Source organism: Cebidichthys violaceus, unplaced genomic scaffold (assembly GCF_023349555.1).
Source record: "Cebidichthys violaceus isolate CVI_PGR_0920_01 unplaced genomic scaffold, fCebVio1.0.p SCAF_7, whole genome shotgun sequence".
In the NCBI taxonomy this organism is placed as follows: Eukaryota; Metazoa; Chordata; class Actinopteri; order Perciformes; family Stichaeidae; genus Cebidichthys; species Cebidichthys violaceus.
The window spans coordinates 16923774-16949155 of NW_027176927.1; the positions used below are offsets into that span (position 1 = coordinate 16923774).

Sequence of the window (25382 nt, forward strand, 5' to 3'; positions counted from 1 at the left end):
ATCTGGCTCCCCTTGTTTTGAGTGAACGTGTCATTTGCTAACGTGTTTAGTAAGCGGTTAAAAGCAGCATTTCACCATTTATAACGGCCATTTACCCAAGTCGAGTTCGATCAATTCATCTTGAATTCTTGAAGAAAACTTTTGTGTTTTTCTCGCATGACTCCACGCGCAACGGAGGATCCGAAAACAGAGTCGATCCAGAACGGAGGCCAGATTTATGTCAAAACATCCGTTTACAAACTCTGGTATAAGTTGTGCATTACAAGCCAAGTCTCGTTTATCCAGTGGTATGCTCTTGTACTTTCCAAACACAAGTCAAATTCACCAAAAATATTAGGACTCTGGAGATGATGTCATATCCTAGACATGGCAATGGAGTGACACATTTCAATAAGTATCGGTATGTAGTCATTTAGGTTGTCCACATGAAGAACAAATGATCAATCACGCATGTAAACTCTCTCCCAGTGTCACAGAGGTCAGGAGTCAAAAGTCCCACCCCACTCTGCTCCATTTACCTCGATGGAGGCTTTAATGGAGGCTTTCTGTCACCAGTCTTCCTAGAAAGTTTAAACACATGACGTGACATGAACTCAACGGGTGTCTGCCTCTAACTTTACCACATTAACTTACCCTTACTAAGTCGTCAGTTTATTAGGTACAACTACTGCAATACACCCTACCTTCAGTATACTAGCAGCTGTTCTATTTTGTCCACCCCACTTATATCAATGATGGCAGGACAAATAACAAACAGCTCTCTGTATAATGAGGTGCAGCTTCACAGAGACACAGACAGACAGGTGTATCTAATGAACTGGCAGCTGAATGTATACCGTTTGCTTTTTACATGAGAAATGTTTAAATATGATTTGAGGAAAATGCCCCAAATTACAGTGAGAATCATTTTTTTCCTGCCAAAAAAGGTAACAAAAAAAGACCTGGAATTCCACTCCTATCTATGACAAATACACCGTCACTGATGTAGTTTAAGCTGATATTGTGTAAAGGTTACATCCACAATCTTGACTGTGTTTACACAAGCTGCGGAAAATAATCAATTGTCCTGCAAATGGAATGTCAGAATAAGTTCACCGTTTCCTGTGTTGTTGTTGGTAACTTACGGCGAGTGAAGCATAAGCTATGTATTCTTGAGGTTTTCAGGAAGCGTGTTTTCCTTCTATTGTGTACACTAAGCCATTACTGCGCAGAAGGATTTTTCACGGCCCCGAGAATTCACTTTAGTTTCACGAGCTATATTCTGCTGAAGGAGAGCGTGTGTTCTGTTGCTTTGCGCTGTAGCTCACCAAAGAATACATAAAAGCGTCACACCGAACAAACGGCCGTGACCATATGGCGCTCTGGTGGGAGCGAGATGCCGACTCGCTGCGTGTCGCTCTTCGGTCGAGGATACCTTGTTTCACGTCGACTCCTGGCACGGAGAGGCGGAAGCTCCCGGTGATGCCGGAGGAAGTCTTGTCCTCCTCTCCGTGTGAGCTTTGTTGGCCCTATGTTCAGTTATTTAAAAAAAAAAAAAAAAAATAGATAAAAAGAGAACCACAGCGAGGTTGTTTACTGTGCTGCGACGCTGACATAGGGGCTTGTGGCAGAGCAGCCTGAGCAACCTTGGAGATGCAACTCTCGTCCTTGTGATTCAGAGGCAGTGATTAATGCTCACCCTTTTCCTTTTTAGTTAAGAAGGCCTTATTTGACTCGGACACAGCCGCCAAGGAACTAAACTCCTGCTTTTCTTCTTTCCTGAAGGACATTCAGTATGCCGGCCTATTGGACCTGAACAGGTTGCGGACACCATCAGCTGCTGTATCGGTCAGAGCTTGAACCTACAGTCGGAGGGAGAGAGAGAGAGAGAGAGAGAGAGAGAGAGAGAGAGAGAGAGAGAGAGATGGGGAACACGGCGACCAAGTTCCGTAAGGCTCTCATCAATGGGGACGAGGTGCTGGCCTGCCAACTGTATGAGAGCAACCCGCAGTTCAAGGAGGCGCTGGATCCCAACTCTACATACGGAGAGTCCTACCAGCACAACACTCCTCTGCACTATGCTTCCCGGCACGCCATGACCCGCCTCCTCAGGTCAGGACATGGTCCAGTTAAAATCAGACCGAACAAGCAAGCAAATGGACATAACGTAGACGTTCACAGATGCATATTTTTGGACTGGCTGCGGTCAGTAGAGGGATAATGGATGTCTACGGGTTGAGAGACGAGGGACTATTTTGTCTTGCTCTAGATTTTTGATGCATTATAACTTGTATTTCTTATGTAGCACCGGTTTACTTATCTTATGTTTTCTAGCACTCTGTTGCTGATCAGCTGGTCGCTTCCATTACTGTATTGCTGCGTCGTAAGATACGTTTTTTTGCATGTTTTGTCTCTATACGTCTCTGTCCCATCTGTCTCTCCACATAGCCATCTGTTAGCAGCTCTCAGGAATGCAACATGCTGGGATGGGATAGGATGGGGCTCCAAGAGCTTCCCACCCCACAAGCTACCAACCTTGCGTGTGTTTGTCTTTACTTTAAAAACACTAGAAATCTCAGCAGGTTAAGTGGAAGCAAAATATTAGACCGGACAGACGGATAAATATGAATCTGATGATTCTAGTTTCCACATGAAGCACCAGAAATCGGAGACTAATAATTTACCTGCAATTTGTATCTCCACATGCCACCTTTCTGGGGTTTGTCAGAGGATAAAATGGCTTTCGTGTTATTTGCTGTGTTGCCAAAAAAACAAACTTGCTAGGGGGCTACAAATAGGCTTACAAAAACAAAACAAGACAATAATTATAAACCCTAGAAGGTTACTTTGTTGACCAAAGCAGAAATACAAAGTGAACAAAAAATATGCTAGCTTGCCCCAGATATTAGCATGCAAAGCCATTTCTGGGCCAATAAGCAAAAGTTTGAAATCAACGTTTTTTCCTGTCTGTCTTATTCTTTTAGGTCCTTCCTCTTCAGCAAGGATGGGAATCCTAACAAGCGGAACGTGCACAATGAGACATCGCTGCACCTTCTCTGCATGGGGCCCCAGATCCTGACCTCAGAGGGGGCCCTGCGGCCTCGGATCGCACGGCCATACGAAGACAAACAGCGTCGGGCCGAGTCCCTACAGATCATCCTGGCCTGGACCGGAGCGAAGCTGGACCACGGCGAGTACGAGAGCGCCGACATCAACGCCACGGACAACAAGAAAAACACCTGCCTGCACTACGCTGCCGCCTCAGGCACGAAGACGTGTGTTGAGGTGGGATTTCAAAGTCCTGTGGACATTTTACAGTATGGAAACAAGTCTCACTAAGACAGGGGGCAATTTGAGTGGAGCGAAGATTAAAGGGGCCAGAGTAACCCTCATTTTTAACACATGATTCAGTGTCTGCCCTTTTGTAATGTGAATATCTGTAGAATCGTGGCTGATGTGTTCCTCACATCTCTCATGTTAAGATTGATCAAACCGTTCCCTTGTGTATTTTGGGAGGATGTCCTGCAATACACATCCATGGGGCGAGATGCATCACATGCAAAAGTCACATTTATGAGTCAAGCTACCGGTGTGTGTCTCTCAATATCTGAATTTATAAAGACCCAGTTTTGAAACTGAGTTTGTTCCCATGATTCATAATTCTCATCTTGCACTGTTAACGTTTTTTTTTTTTTAAATTTCACCCTGAAATCCGTACAGTGGCATAGATAGCAAAATGTAATTTTCACCACTTGCAAAACCAAATGTTTAAGTTAGGATACCTGCAGGTCTGGTGTGATAGAAAGAGAGAAACCTACGGAGAACTTTGTAATTTATGGAAAAGAAGGAATTGAACCAATGTTTGGGAAGCTGAAATTACATATTCATAATGGATGGAACAAGTCACTCAATTTACCTAAAGTGGCTCAGCCCTAGCCATCGGGGAAAAACACTTATTTCAAAGTGCAATCCACAATAGGTCCCGGAACTGACAATAAGTAATAATCATGTTCACAGTATAGATAAAGATAAGTGGAATATGTGTAGCCCTTCCATCGACCAGCACCACAGCTACTGGCACCACTCCACTGCTTCTGTCATGGAAGGTGTTTCAAACTACACAAGCCATATTGTGTGTGTGTGTGTGTGTGTGTGTGTGTGTGTGTGTCCCATTATTTAAAGCTATGTTTTCCACTTTTTCAGTTTCTGGTGCAGAGAGAAGCAGACCTGTTTGCTGAGAACGAGGACCGTGAGACTCCATGTGACTGTGCAGAGAAGCAGCACCACAAGGACCTGGCCCTGTGCCTGGAGTCACAGATGGTCTTCTCTCTTGCCCCGGAGGCAGAGGGTATCGAGGCGGAGTACGCAGCCCTTGACCGAAGAGAGGTACAGAATAACACACCGAGAGCAAGCCGGCTTTGGGTTTGTCACCCTCAACCGGTGTCACTTACAACGTTACCAACGTCAACTTCCTCTGTAGCCCCTACCGAACTGTTGAAAAACCCAAAGACGGATACCCGTTTCGGTCCATTCCAGTGCCGTTTCAGATCAAACTCTTTTGAGTAAAAGGCCTTGGATATCTTAACCTTGCCAAAGCCACTCAGGGGGTGTAGGAACTGAAAGCTCTTCAGTCATAGAGTGTGTCGGTCTGTCGTGTCCTCTTGGAGCCAGGCCCTATTTGTCTGTCGTCCATTTTGGCTGAAGTTCTGCTTCACAGGCCCCCACATCGTAGATGCTTTGGTCTCTCTCTCTCACACACACACACACACACACACACACACACACACACACACACACACACACACACACACACACACACACACACACACACACACACACACACACACACACACACACACACACACACACACGAGTCACAAACAGCTCGCCATAAGGCATGTGACTCCCATCACCATCACTCTGTTAGCTCACTGGCCTAGTCAGGCATCAGCAATTGTCTTATATTTGATTTGCTTTAAATACTTCTACTTCCCTTTGCCCCATCTTTCCTTCTACTTCCACCCTGATTCCTTCCCTTCCCTCTCCCCCTGATCACAACCTCTGTTGCTCCCTCTGCTCTTTTATTACTTTCCTCTACTTCTCTCCCCCCCCCCCTCCATACCTTCCTTCATTCCCTCTTTGCTTAATTTCTCGTCACTATCCTCCTTTCCTCTCCTTTGCCGTCCTCTCTAGATGTACGAAGGCCTGCGTCCTCAGGATCTACGGAGGCTGAAGGACATGCTGATAGTGGAGACAGCCGACATGCTGCAGGCCCCTCTCTTCACTGCAGAGGCACTGCTACGCGCCCATGGTACTATCGACCTCTCTCACACACACACACACACACACACACACACACACACACACACACACACACACACACACACACACACACACACACACACACACACACACACACACACAGAGTGTCTGCTTGGCAGACAGCGTCCTATCAGCCTGGTATCCCGTATATCTGAAACATCCCAGGTTTGACTCTGGCCAGGGACCACTGTTGCGTGTCATATCCTTTTCTCTGTCTCTCCATCTACACTGTCACTATCTAATAAAGGCAAAAATACCAAAAAGGTCCTGAATATTCAAATTCAAGGTGATGCACACATATGCTTTCAAAAAGCCTGACCTGTCCTTCTGTTTACCGCATATATCTCTTGTTTCCACAAAGAGCATAAACAAAAGTGTATTGTTCTGTTGCCTTGTAAAGAAAGCATTTGTTGGTAAATGTGTCTCATGCTGTGTTTGCATTGGGATTAGAGGGTCTGTATCTCGTATAAACTCCATGCTACGCTGCAGTGATTTGCTCGCAGTGAAAGATGTGAGCAGCCTTTGTTATCTCAAAGAATTCCACTTGTGTTGCCCTCAGTGGAGAGTGTCAGTGTCACATGCTCTGAATGCTACTGCAGTGGGCTTGTCCTTTCCTCCAAATATGTGAAAACACCGGCACATTCAAAAATCAGGGTACTTAAGACAGTTGACATTTAACATAAAGCACACTGTCCACAGCAGAGACTCCGGCTGTTCATACATAGAACAACACTGAGGTCTGGTTTCTGCAAACATTGGTTTTCAGTACCATGGGAAAGAGCTGGAGCTCACATGTTTGCACTTTGTTTATTTCAAGACTTTGTTTTCTTCCTGTCTTTGCTTACTAGAAATAATTGTGTGCAGTGGAATGCTGCCTGTTTGAGCCACAACATACAAGTATTTATACTTTTTAGCAATGTTCTTGTTTACTTATACTTCTCAATAGACGCTAAACAGGTTGCTTATTATTCACAAATAAGTAACGGCACGCTGACACTGAGGTTAATGTTCGAGTAAAAGTGAAATGTGAGTGAAGCAGAGCAATAATACATGTGAATGGTTTACTTCAAGAAGTTTGTCTTTAACCCAGTTAAGATAATGTCCATGAAGAGCTTTAATGTTTAAAACAAAGGTATTTCATTAGACTCTTCATTTAACTCGGCTCAGATTAGGTTAGTGGAGGACTTGAAAGATGTGTCACACTTTTGGGTTGATGTTCAGTCTTACATTCTCTAATTCAGTTGGCTCAGTGACTGGCTGTTGAGCTGTGTGTGTGTGTGTGTGTGTGTGTGCTACATATTAGACATATTTTTGGGAGATTAGAGGGGTGAGCCCCGGATTAGGGCTCTATTTATTCCCCTCTATCATGGGATTGCTGTCTGTCTGTTTAATAGGGATGGAACATTTCAGGGTTTTTGTTAATCTCAAGGAGAAGAAGTTTTGGACTTATTTATCATTACTTCCTTGTAAAACTTTAACATTTCCATATTAGTCTTTTTCAGTTCTCTTATCACAGTTCTTGGTGTTTTCCAGCCTGTCGATCGGTCTGTACTTTGGACAATTTATATTTCCTGGCAATTTTATTTTATATATTTAAGACTAAATATGAGGACTTTTAATTTCAGACTCCATTTAATGACCATAGGCTGGACGATGGAGTCCTACTCATTGATGAGTTTTAATTGAATGGAGATGGGGGAAATTGTTGCAATATTCATTATCTTAACGAGGCCATTTAGAGTCCGAGGCGTTTGATAGGTGGCGAAGCGCGTCTCGAGGCTGATAAAGGCCTAATTGCACAGTTGACCGGGTCACACTCCCGATGTTAAAAGGGGATTTATTAAAAAAAAAAAAATATTTGGCAGAGAAAATTTGGACTCAGGCACAGTCCACAAGTCATTCAATATTCATAGTGAAAAGTTCTCCAACCGGTGCTTGTGCTAGTGGGAGATAGAACAGCGATTCTGAAAGAGGAAAGCAGATGGCAGCAGGTCTATGTTGTTGTGTTGGAAGGCTCAGGTGGTAGTGTTGCCACTGGAGAGGAATTTGTGTGGGCTTTGGTGGATTTAGCATTCCGCTTACCAATTCTTACAAACACAAGACAGGAAAAAAAACAACGTTTTTTTTATGTTAATACATTTTGTGTGGATGAGATGAAGTTGTTTTATATCAGGTTGAATGATGTCATGCGCTGCCCTTGATGCTTATCCATGCGTACATTCCTGAGGACAAAGGCTTTTGTTTTCTGCTCCTGTGATTTACTCACTGATTCTAGATCGGAGCTGTGTGACGCGGTCGTGTGTCTGTCTGCCTATCACATAGTTAAAACCGTCAATGTTGTTAGAATCTTTTTATTTCTTTACATGGCCAACTCAACTAGTCATTCTGGCCTTTTACTACATTTGTGTATTAATGCACTTTGATTTGGCTCTATTCCTCTGTTTGGTTTTATGCATTAGCATTTCACTCTCTTTAATTATGTCTATTTTTTTTTTTGCATCAGATTGGGACAGAGAGAAGCTCCTAGAGGCCTGGATGAGCGACGCGGGGGAATGCTGCCAGCGCTCAGGGGTGCAGATGCCTAACCCGCCTCGAAGTGGTTACAATGCCTGGGACACCTTGCCCTCACCGCGGACGCCACGCACCACCCGCTCCTCCATCACCTCCCCAGACCAAATCAGCCTCATGCCTGCCGACGAGGACTCCCCCCTGGTGAGAGATACGTCTGCGGCTTCCCATTCGCCAAACATAAGTTACACAGTAGTCATCAAACTCCTTTTCACTTTTGATAAATGTAAGGTTAACAAGGACAAATTTGCAATAGCTGCGATCAATCTGCTGAAAACAGTGATGCCCTCCCACAAGTGTCTACAAGAAATGGTTCATGAGTTATGAAAGAGGGTGTGGCTTAAGTATAGAGGGCAGGGCTAACCCACATCATTGAAACAGGAACAAGTGCAAGGATCAGGCAGCAACCTCCGGTTCTGCCGAGTGAAGCCAAGTGTCTTAAAACTTGCATTCTCTCTACTGACCAGCAGGAGGCTACTCCTCCCGCCCCCAGGCCGCCCTAAAGCATCCTCCTTTAGGGCGGGCTTACTGTGATTGACAGGTCGGTGCCGCTACCAGAGCCGTATACGGCGTCTCTAAGCCACTCCTCCGCATTCCAAATATGGTAACTTCCGTTCATCTGTTGCAAAAAACAACAACAACAACAACAACATGGCGACGTCCGTAACCTAAGATTGCGATGGCAAAATGAGGCTTCAAAAAACCGGCAGTCCACAAACCAATGGGTGCCGTCACGATGACCACGCCCGCTCCTTATGTACAGTCTGTAGGGAGGATGTGCCTCACAAAGAGTCCATGACAAGCGGTGTGTGACTGTTGACCCAAAGGGAGGGGACATTTGTGTGGGCCGACCGACAGAGTGAGCTATAGAGCTGCTGGTCGCAGCTAAACAAAGTTAAAGAAAACTTTAAATGTGAGTTGGAGATGTGCTAAATGAGAACACCATTTTAGTGAATTCTATCATTTAACCGCACTTCTCAGTGAAGAGCCAAGAGATAAACTCAAAGCACAAGACGAGTCGCCCCAGGGAAGCTCCTGCAGCAGCAAAGGATGAAGCTAGCATGGAAGCGCACAGACTAGCAGTGGACCCATGAAAACTCTACACAAGTGTTTATTTAAATTGAGTCCCTCCGGTGTCCTGAAGAGTTTCTGCTGAATTCTTTAAATTTTCAACGCCGCACCTGTCTTTCTGCATAATGTTGCTTTATTTCCCAGCATTGTATTGCAAGCAGTCATTAGTATGCACGCCGGTGGTCTCGCCCGCCAACATCAACACAAGCAGTACTTCCTCTACTCCTCGGAGAACAAAGGGCTTTGTTAATTACGGCGTAAGCTCTGAACATGAGAGAATATTGTAATACTTTCTGAAATAATGTTATTAGTGTATAAAACTCTACTGTCGATAGGCCAATAAAAACAGGTAGTAAGAGTATTCCACAGCGACCATCTGCTTCTGTGCCGAGCATGAGGGAACGCGTAATCAAATTGTAGAGACCCCCAGATGTTGGGTGGAACTGTCATGCTGTCTGCTTAATGATTTCTCTCTACACCCAACATAAACGGGTATCAAGCACCGCCTGCAAAGTCAAATTTAAGCACCGTGCAAGTTTTAACAAAGATAAAACAAATATTTGGTGAGCTTGCGATAACTCCAGCCCCCGTGAGTCGTAGACATGCAAGTGTGCTCTCAAAAAAGGGGTATTTTCCACAGCTGTGCTACTAACTCTGCTCGTCTACAAGAACATTATGGAGCCTTATTGACCCACTGCTGCAAGAGGGTCGTCACACCCCCCCCACACCCCCCCAATCCCGTTTAATTGCCCTCCCGATCTGGGGTTTCCTCATAGTTATCAAACATGCTTGACTTTTTCCTCTGCAGTCGTCTTTGTGAGCAGTTGTCGAGATGGAAATAATGACATGTAATGTGAGATGATGTCCTTTATGCTGTCGGCCATTTGTCTGGTTCGACCACTCGCTATAGAAGACCGTCAATGAAGGTATCAAGTGTGTCTGATAACGAGCAGTGGAGCAAAGAGGCTGTCCTTGGCCTACGGACATGTGTTCAAATTTGCTGTTAAATATCAGTTTATTCCTGTCATTTTACAGTGGAAAAAACGTATTTAGATTTTAGTGTGGAAAACAATATTACAAACTTTTTAACATACTAAATGCAAGCAAAGACATCCGTGCCTGTTGTGATGTTTGCAATGAATGCTGTTAATTGTGTTGTATACATACATTAGAACTTAACTGTGAGCATACATCTAAAGTGAGAATTCATACACACAGTAATGATGGAAGGCTGGTCTTCTCATACCCCCCCGTGTGTGTTTGATGTTTTTGACAGCTGTCGTTGGCGACCAGGGACTTCTAAGCTTTTGAAATAACATTTCTACCTGTGGGGGAAAATCACACAATCTTTTTTTTGCATGAATGCTCATTAGTGTTTCAGAAATAAATTGTTGATAGACGGTCGCTGAAGCGGACAGCCTTGATTTTCATCAATTACCTTGAGAAATTATAGATTGCGTTTGGCTGACAGTGTCTTTTGTTGTGACTTTGTGCCTCGAACTGCACTGTGCCAATCGACCGGGTCTACTCAAGCGGCCGTTTTAAAGGTTCCAGTTGATTATATCACATTCTGCTCTTTCACAAATCAATACTTACATTGTTGAAGTACACTGCCTCCTTTATGCCTTCTGTTCGGGTCAGTCTTTCACTGTAACAAGGCCTGTGTGTGTGTGTGTGTGTGTGTGTGTGTGTGTGTGTGTGTGTGGGACTGTGCGTTTGTCCCCGTTTGTGTCTCAGGTTTCTGTGGATGTGAGAAAATACGTCTGATGACAGAACAGTAATCCTTGAATCCCATGCTAATGAGACCTCATCATGGAGGCCTGGGCGGGCTCTTTTTGGGCAAGAGCTACCCTTGTGTGTGTGTGTGTGTGTGTGTGTGTGTGTGTGTGTGTGTGTGTGTGTGTGTGTGTGTGTGTGTGTGTGTGTGTGTGTGTGTGTGGTTAAAGCATGAAACCAGCTACAGCGGAGGGGTTTCTGGTCTAGTCATCGCATTGAATATTAAAACCTGTTAAACCCGACGGAGCCGAATTCGGGTCCGCTCAGATTAGTAGCATATACCGTCGAAAAAAGTCCATTTATGCATGTGTACATGTTATATACCAAAAAAATATAAATTCTGGGCAATACAAACAATCTAAGACATTTTTACAAACTCCAAACACAATTCTACACAACTATTATAAGCAACTAGAAGATTTACCACAATATCACGTATGTTTAGCCATGACTCGGCGAGCTACCGCTGCTCTCCGAGCTAGCATCACAAAGCTAACGGTTAGCACGGACCACTGAGATAGCAAAACGCAAGAGAATTCGACACAGATTCAGTACAAACCGCAATATGCATCATATTCATAGAAAGCTCCTTACTTTTTCGTTGATCGCCGGTAAATCTCCGCTTAATTCCTTCAAACATATGTTCTACGTGTATCCGGTGCGTCTCTGAAATGTTCCCGTGTAGAAACAAGGGTCTGTCTAACTAGGGGACCTGGGGGAAGGGATTTGATTTTCGGCGAATCGGTTCAATGTTTCAGGCAGAATTAATTTACTCTTAACCAGTAACATATATACTGATATTTACAAATCTGAACAAATCTCTCAAGTGTTACCTTTATTAAAACACCAAAACTATTAAAATACACCTTGTAGTTAGAGAAATGCTCTCTCTTTAGTATGGGTATGCAATTTTCGAGCAGAGGCCTAAAAATAGGCTTAGGGCTTAAAAGGTTTTAACATTACGCCACATTTTGAGAAGAAGGCCCAGACAGCCTATTCTCAAGGTTGTTGAATTTCAGGCACAAACCTGTCACTGACTCAAAGGCCGTGTGCGTTTGAATTCAAAGGGTGACGTAATAACACATGAATTGTACTAGAGGGCCTTTTGGAATTGCTCTACAGAGTTTTAAGAATTACTCTTTTTAATCTAGACTGAAGCTAATTGCACTGTGGCCTTAAGACAGCTTTCTTTTGTATCACAGTGTGGCATCTGCATGTCTTCCATTTCCGTCTTCGAGGAACCCGTTGACATGTCCTGTGGCCATGAGTTCTGCAGAGCATGCTGGGAAGGGTGAGTCATATTTTTGGTTAAGCCTAATTTCCCTTACTACGTTTTTCAGCGTAAACCTCATTGCCGTCTGCAATGTACGTACGCTTCCTCAGGTTCCTAAATCTAAAGATCCAGGAGGGTGAAGCCCACAACATCTTCTGCCCGGCCTTTGACTGCTACCAGCTAGTGCCTGTGGACGTCATAGAGAGCGTGGTGTCCAGAGAGATGGATAGGCGCTACCTCCTGTTTGACATCAAGGTGACGAGATGAAAAAAACCCAGAGACGTGCACCAAGCGCATTACGCAGCATATTGAAGCGATAACACCCTCAGGGATAAGCACATGACTCCTGCAGTTCAATTTCAATGTAAAGAACCCAGTTGACTGACATGGTAGGTCAGAGAGGGGCAAACAATGAGTAGAGAGAAATGATTGGATTTGAAAGATTAGCGGTATACATATTTTTATCATCGTGATTCATGTTTTTTCTTCAGATTTGAAAGACCTTTAGTAAATTATCACCAAGTGGAAAAGGGTTGTTTCATTGCTCTCCTCTGGCAGACGCTTTCGACCCTGTAACAGATGTTGTTGTGATAGAAATGAGTGTCATACGGTCACCGAAATATCTTTAACGGACTTCATTCCTTCTGCTGACAGGCGTTCGTGGAGAACAATCCAGCAATCCGCTGGTGTCCCGAGGCTGGGTGTGAAAGGGCGGTGAGACTGAGCACCCAGGGCCCCGGGACCTCCTCAGACCCTCTGAGCTTTCCCCTCCTTCGGGCTCCAGCTGTAGATTGTGGCAAAGGCCACCTCTTCTGCTGGTCAGTAGTCAGTACCACACCTTATGAAAATGAAAACATGTCTGTAGTTATTTGTATTATAGTTATTGCAAGACTTAGAATATTCTGACATTAATGGAGATTTTTGTGAAGTGAGTGTACTACAATAGACATGTATTGTGTCTGACAGAAACATTAGAAGTGTGTTTCTCCATATATGTGTATGATTATGTGGAATTTGTTGCCATTATTTTTGCATACATTGCATGCATTCTCAGGTATATTTTTTTTACTGCGAAAAAGAGAAAACTGTATCAAGTGTCATCTGGAGTCCAGTGCGCCAGTAACTAGGAAAGATTGGCCGTTTTCAGGGAGCCACCGAAGAATCCAACGGCCTCTCCAACAGAGAGCTTTGAAGCTCCGTTGGGAACCATCCCTCCAAAAAACAGCTCCGCATCGATCCTCTCGTAACAACAGAGTGGCCAGATTGAAGCCACTCCAGAGTAAGAGGCGTATGACAGCCCGTCAGGAGTTAAGATGTATCTCTGAGAACGAGGAGAAGGATTTCCTGGTGAAAACCAGGTATACCACTCCTAATCTGGCTAATACCAGTCTCTATGAGAAGCTAGGCTAAAGTCCTCCCAAATCAAGCTCCGTGCTTAACGCACAGACATGAGCTCGACACTGATAATATGCCTTTTAAGTGTATTTCCCCAAATATTGAACTACTTCCTCCTTGAACCTGTGATGAATGAACACATCTTTTGTTAAAATGTAAAAACATTTTTCAAATCGTAGAGTATGTATTGTTGGACACAAAATAATTCAATCTGTTTTAAGTCTTTCACAACAGAATGTGTAAACTGTGCATTAATCATGTGTAACACTTAATGTGCCCATATGCACAGGGTCAACATGCAGGGATCGTTTCCATTGAATGTTAAACTCCAACACCTTTGCTGTTTGGATGCATTTTGTTTGCATGGCTGTCCATATATTTAGCGTGTCTATATATTTAGCGTGTACATATATTTAGCGTGTCTATATATTTAGCGTGTCTATATATTTAGCGTGTACATATATTTAGCGTGTACATATATTTAGCGTGTCCATATATTTAGCGTGTACATATATTTAGCGTGTCTATATATTTAGCGTGTCTATATATTTAGCGTGTACATATATTTAGCGTGTACATATATTTAGCGTGTACATATATTTAGCGTGTCCATATATTTAGCGTGTACATATATTTAGCGTGTCCATATATTTAGCGTGTACATATATTTAGCGTGTCCATATATTTAGCGTGTCCATACATTTGTCACTACTCACGTTATCTCCATGCGTGCGTCAGCTTGGCGACGCGCCCGAGGACAGACGGGCCCTGATGCTGTGTAGTCCTCCACCTTCTGTCCTCTGCATTACATCATCACAACACGACCTCCACCCACCCCACCTCGCTATATGGTGTGTGAAGGTGTCCGTCAGGTTCACTTGTCTTGTTTACTCAGGAGTGCAGTCGACTTGATTGATTTGGTAATGGAGGTGGATGTAACACAGGTCCGACTTTAATGGTTCCCTTGACACGAGGAAGGCGTTCGGCTGAAAGGCAGATATGGCCAATTGATGGTGGTCGAAGGTTTTGACGGCGTCGTAGACGGCTGTGTGTGTGTGTGTGTGTGTGTGTGTGTGTGTGTGTGTCTTCACTTTTATGTGTGGTCCAGGGACAGAATGTGTGCGTACAACAGATCTCTTTAGCTGCCTGCATCGCCTTAATCTGTCTGCGCATATATTCCAGGGAGTGTCAAGGCGAGGCCCATGAGCCCTGTGACTGTGAGACCTGGAAGCTGTGGCTCCAGAAAGTCACCGAGATGAGACCTGAGGAATGTGAGTATTGACATCAATTTACTTGTTTTTGGTTTGGGGTACGTTTCAGACAGACAGCTGCATTTACAAACCACACAGCATTCTGCCCTTTAAACTTTAAAGACGTGTTTGTGCCGTTTGAACAGACGCGATGCCAAATGGTTTTAAGGAGCCTGTAGTTTTATTTGATCTGCTCCAACATCAACAGACTTAGTCATTATAATGCCGATAGAACGGTGTTAGGCTACCTGGTGGTAAAGTGCCGGTCCCTTTACTTGCCCACATTTGTTGGGTTGCAGTCAGGTGATTGATTTGGAGCTAAATTGCCTGGAACTGAACCACAGTAATTAGAAACAGTTTAGCACTAAGCCAATTAAAATCCACCATGTCGATGATGAATTATTAAGTAAAATGAACAACCCACTCATTGAGAGTATGTGATGTTTTCCAAAGTGCCACTTCCTGGATGCGACAGTTACAGATAAAAGCAATTATTTAGCTTTGGAACCATCTTCTCCTTCGATTTCCCCAGATTCTGTTTCATCTTGGCATTTCAAACGGCACATCAGAGGTGCTTTGATAACAGCCAATTATGCTGTTTGTGTGTGTGTGTGGGGGGGGGGGGGGCATGAGCATCTTGGGAGATGTTAGCAAAATATATAAGCAATACACATTAGTCAGACAGGACAATTTCCCACTCAGTGCAGTGGTCTTGTTTAGATGGCGTGGTAATAGTCCTTCTCATTCTGTCTCATTATGCCTTTATCTGTTCTGTTTACCCCCCCCCCCTCCTGTCGCAGTGGCTGGTGTGAGCGAAGCTTACGAGGACGCCGCCAACTGCTTGTGGCTGCTCTCGAACTCCAAATCCTGCGCCAATTGCAAGTCGCCAATACAGAAAAACGAGGGCTGCAACCACATGCAGTGTGCGAAGGTAAGCCGGGGTGGGAGGGCTTCACACGCCTATCCAGATGTTGCAGGTGGCGTCTCACAATGACGTGGGGAGTCGAGCAGCCGAGGGAGGAGAGTGGGACTGACGGTGTGCTTCAGGTGTCAGGATTCAAAAGTTGAGTGGGACTTGATTTGAGCATGCTGGTTTTAAATCAGCTTTAACAGAGGGTTAGGTGGGAGCATCACTGGGGAAATTTGTTCAACACGAGAAAGGAAGATGAAGCCACTCAAATCATTTTAGAAGCACACATCGAGTCCCCCGAAAAGCTGCTCCATATCTAAACCTCCGAAGATTTGAAGTAGAGGCTAATAAAACATGTTCCTTAAGGACAGGTTTTGCTGTGTTCTAGCACTATTTGAGGTGCTTATGATTATACGCCTTATTTAACTTTCAAATATCTCACAAAACAGTTATTGGTTATTCACTTTTGGGCAATACAGGAGATACAGAAGCTCTTTAGTTTTTGGTGACGGTAATTATAGCAATGATGCTGTAATACAATTATGAAGGTGACTACGAGTAATCACATTCAAGCTGCCATCAGCCAAGTCGAGCAGTCATTATACAAGATTATTTTACAAGTGGCAGCTGATGATGCCGCCGCGCTCACGAATAATCCACGAGTCTTCTGGGAAGTCCTGTAGTCATCCTGCAGCTTCTGTCTTCCTCAGATGGACAAGAGAGAGTAATGCTGAGGTGACTGAGGCTGATAATCACACAGGCTGCCTGACTGCATCTCTGTTACCACCACTGTCGCTGGAGGGGCAGGCCCTGAAAGTCGCACAGAGCAGCCACACAGCCAGGCTCCCTTTGTCTCTGCGACAGTCCTCTCTCACCGTCTGCACCCCGGTTAAAGAGGCCGACTAGAGATGGAGATCAGTTTGAGAGAAGTAGAGCAGCTCTCACAAGCTGAGAGGCCGCGGAGGAGCTCAGCCTCTTGACCTGTTATTACCTGGCAAGAAATGGCTTTTCCCCCTGTTGCTTGGAAACACGGGACTCAGTGTTGCAAAGGACCGTTTCTGTGTCTTTTCGCTGCCATTTCCTTCCCTCCGGTCTGGCTTAACACTTTATTTCTCACCATTTCACAAACTATCCTTTTGTGTCTCTCTGTCCTTCCATTCAACCGCCCTCCCACTCTTTTATTTGGTATCGATTCTTCCGAAGCGTCATGGAAGCATGGTGTTTCCAGGACAACAGAGGTCTCAGCCTTTTGAAGGGTTGCGTGTTGCTCTGGCTAACTTGTCACCTACAGAAGTGCTTGTGTTATATGGGGAGAGAAATCACTCACACCCAAATAGGATGCAGATTCGAGTGGCTGCAGTGTTTTGTAGTTTCACAAAACACAATGGAACTTGCGATCTCAAATATAGCCTGAGTGCCTTCTAGTGGCAGCGGGCTGCGAGGATCCATCGCTAAGACAAACAGAAGCCTGTGTCCATCAAACCTCATAACAAAATAATAGATGGGAAGAAGATTGAGACAGAGACAAGTAGATCCTCAGTCCAAGGCTGAGGGACTCTCAAAGATCTCATTCACCCTTAATTATTTTTCTGATTCTGAGAGCAGATTTAAATCACCCAGCACATCTGGACTAGTATTGGTATCATTAGCTATCTGGTTTTTGACCAGAACAGATTAATGTCTAATATTTCCGCTCTCTCCCTGTAGTGCAAGTATGACTTCTGCTGGATCTGTCTGGAGGAGTGGAAAAAGCACAGCTCGTCAACAGGAGGCTACTACCGCTGCACTCGCTACGAAGTCATCCAGCAGGTGGAGGAGCAGTCAAAGGAGATGACTGAAGAGGTAGACGCACACATTAAAGATGGCCGCTTCTCTTCAAAATGAAGAAGCAGAGTGGCTCGAGTTGATTAACGTCACATTCATCATGCGTTTCAGCGCACTTAAATGTCCCATCTTATTAACATAAATCCTTCTACAGTGTGCTGTAATCATCCAAAATAAGGTTTTCACATAGCAGCTCTAAGACAGGCCACTTCCTGAATCCCTGTAGCATTTTTACAACGCATGAATTAGCCTAGCAGCTAGCAGCTAGCAGACTGTTCCTTACTCGTAGCTCTTCTACTCTTTCCACATCTTTTAAGTCACTGTATCTCCGACAGAACACATTTGCAGTTGAAATTTCCGCCCGCGTGAACGTTTTTTCAGCCCAACGTCGTTGAAACAGAGCAGCTACTATTAGTGAGCGAGAGCAACGAGCTGCCCGACTGCCGACTGATGGAAACGTCTCGGCTCCACGCACACGCAAGTCTTGTGTTTGCAAAGCTCTGCCCTCTGTGAAACACGGAGATCAGAGAAGAGAAACTAGCGCGGCAGACAGAAAGTGACAGCAAAGCACAGTAAAGACCCCTCCCACTGAGCTGAAATGAAACCAACCTCATTATGTTCCATCACTGGATTGATGCAGAATCCTTCACGTCCCCCTGGTGGTCTGTCTTTTAAGAAAAAAGATGATTACAGACCTACACAGCAATACATTGCTTAGCTTCAGTCCTGTCCAAACTGTGGGCAAGTCCACCGCCATCTCCTGTTCACAAACTCTGAACTCTCCCTCTAGTTCTCTCTCTCTCTCTCACTCTCTCTCTCACTCTCCCTCTAGTTCTCTCTCTCTCTCTCTCTCTCTCTCTCTCTCTCTCTCAGTCGGTGGACGTGTGCAAACAGCCAAGAACAGTACGTGTGTTTGTGTGCTTATTCTGTACAGTCCAGCGGGGAAGCGCTCGAGTCCATGGACCGTACAGAAGTAAGATGGAGAACACGCACACAAGCTCTCTGTCTAGATTCCTGACCACGGAGCCGTCCACAATCACCGTCACCAAAGTTAAAAAGAAGTTGTTCACTCTCAGCCTTCGCTAACAATCCTCCCGATCACAAAGTGCTGCTTTCACCCGCGGCTCGACTCGCTCACTTTGACTGCTCTCAGCCAGAGTGAGGACTCTTCTCCCCGTGAGGGGGAACAACACGCTCATGGGCTTATTGACTGTGACTGGTGTCTCATCGCCGTTTTTTTTTTGCAGGCAGAAAAGAAGCACAAGAGCTTTCAGGAACTCGACCGCTTCATGCACTACTACACACGCTTCAAGAACCACGAGCACAGCTATCAGGTGAGCAGGCCCGGCTTTGCCTTTCAATGATGTCCGCTTTGCACCGTGTTCAAACAGTCATGTAGGGGTTGAGGCGGCGGGAGCACATGGCCTCACAGGTGGGCGTACTCGCTAATGCAGTGTAACGCAAAACGATTTTGATTCTGTATTCAGTACATTTACAATACTCCTGGCGACTGTCCTACTTTTTCAACGATTGCTGTGGCACAAATCATTTTAGCGTTGTTCTCTTCATCGTTTTGGCCAGGCAGTCTTCTCAAGACGTTTGTACTCCACCTTAAAACCTAACGCCGTCTGTCCTCCTCAACAGCTGGAGCAGCGCCTGTTAAAAACTGCCAAAGAGAAGATGGAGCAGCTCAGCCGAGCCTTGAGTGGAAGTGAGTGTGCAGTGTTCCATAACCGCGTCAGTCTTTATCACACATTTAGACACAACTTAATCTGCTCCTCTGATACTGAGCGTTTGGTTTGGAAGTAGGCAGACACAAAGGTGTTATGGTAATGTATTAACGGCACAACAATGGCTATAGTTGTTATTCAGCAGGCACGTCTACCTCACAGGAAGGCGGCGCTTTGTGAATACGCTTTGTTTAGAGCGCTTCAAACCCCCATCGGTGCAGCAATTACAACCTGTTTAGAATAGCCAAGTTCTGATACACGACGCTCGGCTTGGATTTCAGCAGATTCTGATTGCAGTGGTGTTACTAATGTAAGTCTGATCAGCTGACAGAGAAATGGAAATTGCCATAACTCGTTGTTTATGAGTCTGGCTCAGTTGAAAGTTTGCACAAATCATTTGCAGACCGGTTTTTACACTCAGAAATAGCAAACAACCACGATCGATTTACCAGTGTGTGTCCGGATGCACATCTGAATATGGATGTGTTCTTTTGTTGTGTTCAAAACAGCACATCATAATGTCACGGCCCTCCCCCGCCAGCTAGATCGCTTAAAGGGAACATTTGCAACCGTTTATGTGGATTTCCATACAGTGCTGATTATGAATGTCCAGTGAAGAAATGAATCCCCCGGTACGTGCTACATAACAAACCGGTCTCTCCGTCTCACGGGGCCGTGGTAGACGGGCCTACATGTACCAGGGTGCGTGAGCAACAGGGTCGCTGCATCACACGAGCTCTCTTAGCTTTCTGTTAGCCACCAGACGTCAAGAAAGTGTCTCTTTTACACTGAAGACGAGCTTTGATTACCATGTTAGCTCATCAGAAAACACGCTCCATTCAAACTTGACAGAAACAAAAGAAAACTCACCAAACGCGTCTCGGTTGGTCGTTCTACTATCCAACAATCCCAATAAGTCCTTCATTCACAGAGTGAGACGTGAAACCACGCCGGCTCTCACTACTCCTCCAGAGGCAGACCATTAAATTAACAAAGTCTAAATTGCCCCGCTGGTCTTGTTCGTCTTAAAACAGTGTTTGCTCTCAGGATTTATCGTGGTCTGTACTAATCTACCTAGATGTGTTGGTGATTTACGCTGGAATAAGGGATGCCCTGGACAGAAGTAGAGCAGGAACCCATTTAAGACGATAATCTGACTCCACTTGTCTTCTCCAGGGGAAGGAGGCCCACCTGACACTACGTTCATTGAAGATGCGGTCCTAGAACTACTCAAGACTCGCCGCATCCTGAAGTGCTCTTATCCTTACGGGTTCTTTCTGGAGCCCAAAAGCACAAAGAAAGAGATCTACGAGCTCATGCAGGTTTCAGTCCTACTTATTCAGAAGAATACAGACAAATGTTCACAGCAGACGGTTTGATATGGGCCATTAGAGATTTGGGACTAAAGCTTTCTACCACATGATCTTCACAATCTGCCCATCTCAGCTTTTAGTTAAAGATCTAGCGTTATATAATTTATGATTGCCGGTAGAGACAAGCAAAGTACTTTCCTGCTATCTTTAATATTGTGGCCTTTTAAATACTGTGAAATGAATGAGGAGGCACACATTCGTACAGTGTTGTCTCTTAAAGGCTTGTCAAAATAATACATTTTTAAAGAGACATGCACACCAGCCCTAAAAGCAGTTCACATTAGACCCACTTCTAGAGTCCCTTTGTCCTTGAACAGACTATGAAGTTAAACTTTGAATCATGTATTCACACACTGCTGAAATCACTCATTCACTGCCTTTCCAAACCAACCCAGCCAGCTCTCTCTCTCTCTGTCTCTGTCGTCAGACGGACCTGGAGATGGTGACTGAGGACCTGGCACAGAAGGTTAACCGGCCTTATCTCAGGACGCCGCGCCACAAAATCATCCGTGCAGCATGTCTTGTTCAGCAGAAGAGGCAGGAGTTCCTTGCCTCAGTAGCCAGGGGAGTGGCCCCCAATGACTCCCCCGAGGCCCCCAGGCGCAGGTAAAATCCAGACAATGCAGCTCAATAAAGTGTCTAGTTTTTACTATGAAAAACAGTGCTGTAATATAACACAACTGCAGTTGTTTCAAGGAATAAAAAGTGACTAATTAGCTATAAAAATTCAGCAATTAATCACAATCTTGCAGCGACTAAATCCTTCCTCTGTCGCTCTCCTCACTTGCAGTTTTGCTGGCGGAACGTGGGACTGGGAGTATTTAGGCTTTGCATCCCCTGAGGTAACAAGTTACAATACATACTCTAATATATAATATTTATTTTTACATTTGTTGTCTTATTTTTCCAATAACATACCTGAACAAGTTAGTAGTAAGATGATATGCTATTGTTTTAGATCCTAATCATTCATCATGATGTTAGATGAATGATGAGAACAAACGTTGAGTCTTCATTTTGACACATGAATTAAAGATAAATCTACAATCAAACATCAATAGAATACTGTAAAAATAAACATCACATTCGTTTAAATCCAATAAAGATTGGACCAAAAACATGACGCAGCTTTACGTGATGCGTTTTCTTCTGAACAAAGTCGGTATGTGTATGTAACCCTTTAAATGCTGCTGGGTTATCTTTGGATGTGTCGCAGCGCTGCTGAACCACAGTGACCCAGAGATCGCCGTGTGATTCCTCACACTGGAGCAGCCAGATGGCTCAGTGTTCCCTGTGCACCCAGTTGGAATGATTGAAAGAGCGGCACTCTGGCAAACACCTAAGCAGGTTGCTCCCGATCATTGCGCATTAGCAACAGGCATTTGTAGTTAACTTTTACAGTCGTAAAACTGTCAGCCGCGTAATGCTCTGATTATTGACCTGCCTCCGTCGTGTGCACCGCTTGATGCAGGAGAGAAGACGCCGGAGTCACTCCGCTAAGCTTTTCTTACTGTTTGCGTTTGTAGGCGGTTTTTAAACGTACAGGCTCCTCCTCATCCGGAACACATTCAGCTAAACGGCTCCCCGTAGGCTCCTTAAAGCACGACTCAAATATGAAAATCTCACAGCAAACCTGAGCCTCCCGGGTCATTGTGGCACCTTTTAACGGCACGAGGCGGGCTTTTCCCCATCGACAGGAACACTAACGACAAGATCAGTCTGATGATCCTGTGCCTGCTCAGCACCCTGCAGCGAGGCATCGGTGACGCTGTGTAAAGCTTCTGTTTACTCGAGGGTTACCGAGTAGACGGTCACTGGTATCCAAACCGGGACCCAGTGTGTTAAGCTGTTTACTAGACTTGAAGCATCAAAAAACAAAAACACATTTTTAAATTCATCAGTCTGCTCATAAAATGTTCAATAATCTTGACACGGTAACATGATCCAGGTAGAGCCTGTTGTCTGTAGCTCACACAATAGAAAGCCTCGTGACGTGGTCCTACAGGTCACAGGTCAAAGGTCAAAGGTGACCTGGACCAGGCGCACGCTACAAAGATCTTACTTATCTTCAAAAGAACAAATTATCAACGTGAAACTCATCCAAAGAATATTTTGGGCTCTTGTAAATGTTGCCACCAGATGCTAAACACTAAGCCAGGCTTAAAAAAAAAAGGGGGGGGGGGGGGGGGTATTTTTGTCCCCTAATTAAGAGCTTGTGTCTCTCAGCTGCAGTAGTTAATGGGAACGCCACAGTAATAACCAAGGCCCGATGACTCTGCCTCACAGCCACAGCTACAGATGGTCCGCTCCAGGCTTCTTACAAAGCCTGCAGATCACTTCATGCTGCGCTATTTTTAGAGCGGCGGAAACACGAAAGAGCGTTTGGGTGACGGGCTTCTGATCACATCAATGTGACTCAGTGACGTTTGTCGGGGTGAATGGAGAACGCAGTTGATTATTTCCCACGGTTCTGATATGCAGATGAGCAGAAAGTCAGTATATGTGACCGTTTCATGTCGGTCTACGACCAAAGAACACTAACTCTAGGTTGCCATTGCAGCTGACTTTCAGTGTGTAATTGACCGGTACTAGGACCATCTGGTTGAAGCAGAATCCAGGAATTATAATTCATACTCTGTAGAAATATTACTTCAAATATAACTCTTGCTTGGTTAGAAGTGAAACTAAGATGAAAGACGCTATGCGCTATTATGTTCAGTTTGAAATAATATATTGTAATATATGCTCCCTGTAAAACTTTGTTTTATTGGACTTTTAATCCTTAGAGCGTTCATCTTCTGACGCCATCGTCAGTTAGCAGCATTTTTAAATGAACACATAGACATCCTATGATCAGAAACACGTGTGTGTACACACACACACACACACACACACACACCTATTACACTCGTCCTTTTTTGTAATATTTAGCCCCGCTGTGTGTTAACAGATTTAAACTCCTGGTAGAAATGTCAGCTCAGAGTTGTGTTAGGTGGTAGGAGAGGAGTGAGACTGCTTTAAGGAGAGTTAAATATGGGGGTTGACATTATTCCAGACAAATCATAACTGAACCTGGACTAAAGGAGTATCATGTTGAATTCATTCTGATTAGTGTTCTTTAAACTTGCCAGTAAATGAATATTTCACTTTATTTACATCGCTCCTGATGAGGCCTTCTGGTTTGCTCTTGAGACGAGTTGGACGGACGGACGGACGGACGGACGGACGGACACACACACACACACACACACACACACACACACACACACACACACACACACACACACACACACACACACACACACACACACACACACACACACACAGAACATTTCCAAACATCTGAACCTCAGTACTCACGTTGCTGAATCCCTGTGTAGTGAGTGAGTGGGTCCTCTGCTTGGATCCGGTCTAGACCGGAGCCTAATGACTGAAGTCTTGGGTTGGAGATGAAAGGCTCTGAAGGATCTCTCAGATCATTGATCTTTTCCTGGAACAGAACACTCAGACCACATTTGAAGCAGACTGCATCTGCTACTCGTCACAGTTTACAAATTCACCTTTTAATTGTTTATAACAAAAACTGGTTGGGAATCAAGGATCATGTTCCAACTGTAGCCCCAGATCAGCGACACGTGGACCAGAGTCTCGCAGCACTGAAGCGTCTGTAAACTCAGTGTTCATCCTTTGTCCTTTTCAAGGAGTACGCAGAGTTCCAGTACAGACGGAGACATAGGCAGCGGAGGAGAGGAGACATGTCCAGTCTCCGTAGCAACACACCCGACCCCGATGACTCCAGCGACATTTTAGGTACTGCAGTGGACACACGGGGACACGTCCTCGGGGCTGGACTCTATTCTCACACGTCGACCTTCATTTGTGGGCTAATTTGTCACAGTGGGTTTTTTTTTTTGCAAAGTCAGGAAATGAGGGTGAAGTAGATGAAAAACAAAAGCCTGTTAATTGAGTAGAGCGCTATCGGCAGGTTTTCTGATCTATGATTAAATAATATGTATACAACAAATTAAACAACATCGATCCAGTAATCCGCCCTCAGTTTTCAATAAAGATTTGTACAGAAACCAAATGAGGGTTCTGGCCCAAACTTTGGAAAATCACAACCGCTGAAGTTCAACAAGCCGATACTTCTAATCCATCTTGTCCGTGACAGCGCTGCTTTGTTTCTGGCTGTGTGGAACGGAACGAGTTTGCGGTTTTTGAAGCCAGCGAAATGATTTTGTCGCGTCAGAAGGAATAATTGATTTCAGATGAAGATACTAAATTAGTAAATTTCCCAGCAAAATGCCGAGGGCACGGCTTTGCTTCCGATCATTTTTTGCAGCGTTCACTAAAACGAAGATGATTTTCCTAAAAGTGTAAATTAGAAATGGGTTAAATTAGCCGTCCAGGTGCGGCTGTAACGATTCACCTTAATGACCGACTATCTGTCTGATTCTTTCCCCACAAAGACGCTCAGGAGCTCGGGGGCGGACGTAGACATCATCTCATGGTGAGTCCTCTCGCCTCGAGGCTTTCGTCCTTTGAAGTCTTCCAGACGATGTCACAGGTGTGCGGCGTTAATCGAGCGGCTTTGTTTTCTGAAGGGCGTTTTATTCCTCACTGGCACGACAACGCTGAGGTTTGGGGATTAAAGGCAATCGTAACAAAACATTTCTAAAAGTCTAATGCACTTCATCAATAATAATATTGTTCACAATTAAATTATTCAAAAGATAGAAGATGAAGACACAAAGAGTTTGTTTGAATTGAGCAGGTCTTCAGTGTCAGTGAGGCCTTGTGATTTCTGTCTGCTAACATAAACAGATTAAATGAATGTACAAAAGAAGATGTTGGGCAACATGCTTCTTTATCACAAAGTGGTAGTTTTGCTAGTGTGGAGTTTTAAACTGT

The 25382-nt window shown here is 44.6% G+C and overlaps 1 protein-coding gene across 5 annotated transcripts in view; it reads left to right on the top strand.

Annotated features, from left to right (window-relative positions):
- Positions 1 to 25382, top strand: part of LOC137891711 (ankyrin repeat and IBR domain-containing protein 1-like) — a 29835-nt gene that overhangs the window by 1299 nt on the left and 3154 nt on the right. For 2 of the 5 annotated variants that reach the window (XM_068736466.1, XM_068736468.1), the window contains exons 2-19: positions 1765 to 2091; positions 2964 to 3264; positions 4183 to 4365; positions 5173 to 5290; positions 7805 to 8013; positions 11919 to 12007; positions 12100 to 12244; positions 12644 to 12807; positions 14567 to 14655; positions 15435 to 15565; positions 17252 to 17386; positions 18616 to 18702; positions 19013 to 19079; positions 20275 to 20420; positions 20899 to 21077; positions 21262 to 21313; positions 24173 to 24281; positions 24941 to 25038. In XM_068736466.1, coding sequence (XP_068592567.1) covers positions 1904 to 2091; positions 2964 to 3264; positions 4183 to 4365; positions 5173 to 5290; positions 7805 to 8013; positions 11919 to 12007; positions 12100 to 12244; positions 12644 to 12807; positions 14567 to 14655; positions 15435 to 15565; positions 17252 to 17386; positions 18616 to 18702; positions 19013 to 19079; positions 20275 to 20420; positions 20899 to 21077; positions 21262 to 21313; positions 24173 to 24281; positions 24941 to 25038 — 2490 coding nt within the window. In that variant the 5' untranslated portion in view covers positions 1765 to 1903. Of the gene's footprint in view, positions 1 to 138; positions 2092 to 2963; positions 3265 to 4182; positions 4366 to 5172; positions 5291 to 7804; positions 8014 to 11918; positions 12008 to 12099; positions 12245 to 12643; positions 12808 to 14566; positions 14656 to 15434; positions 15566 to 17251; positions 17387 to 18615; positions 18703 to 19012; positions 19080 to 20274; positions 20421 to 20898; positions 21078 to 21261; positions 21314 to 24172; positions 24282 to 24940; positions 25039 to 25382 lie in introns of those variants that run through there. The other 3 variants (XM_068736469.1, XM_068736467.1, XM_068736470.1) reach the window with 3 other exon arrangements.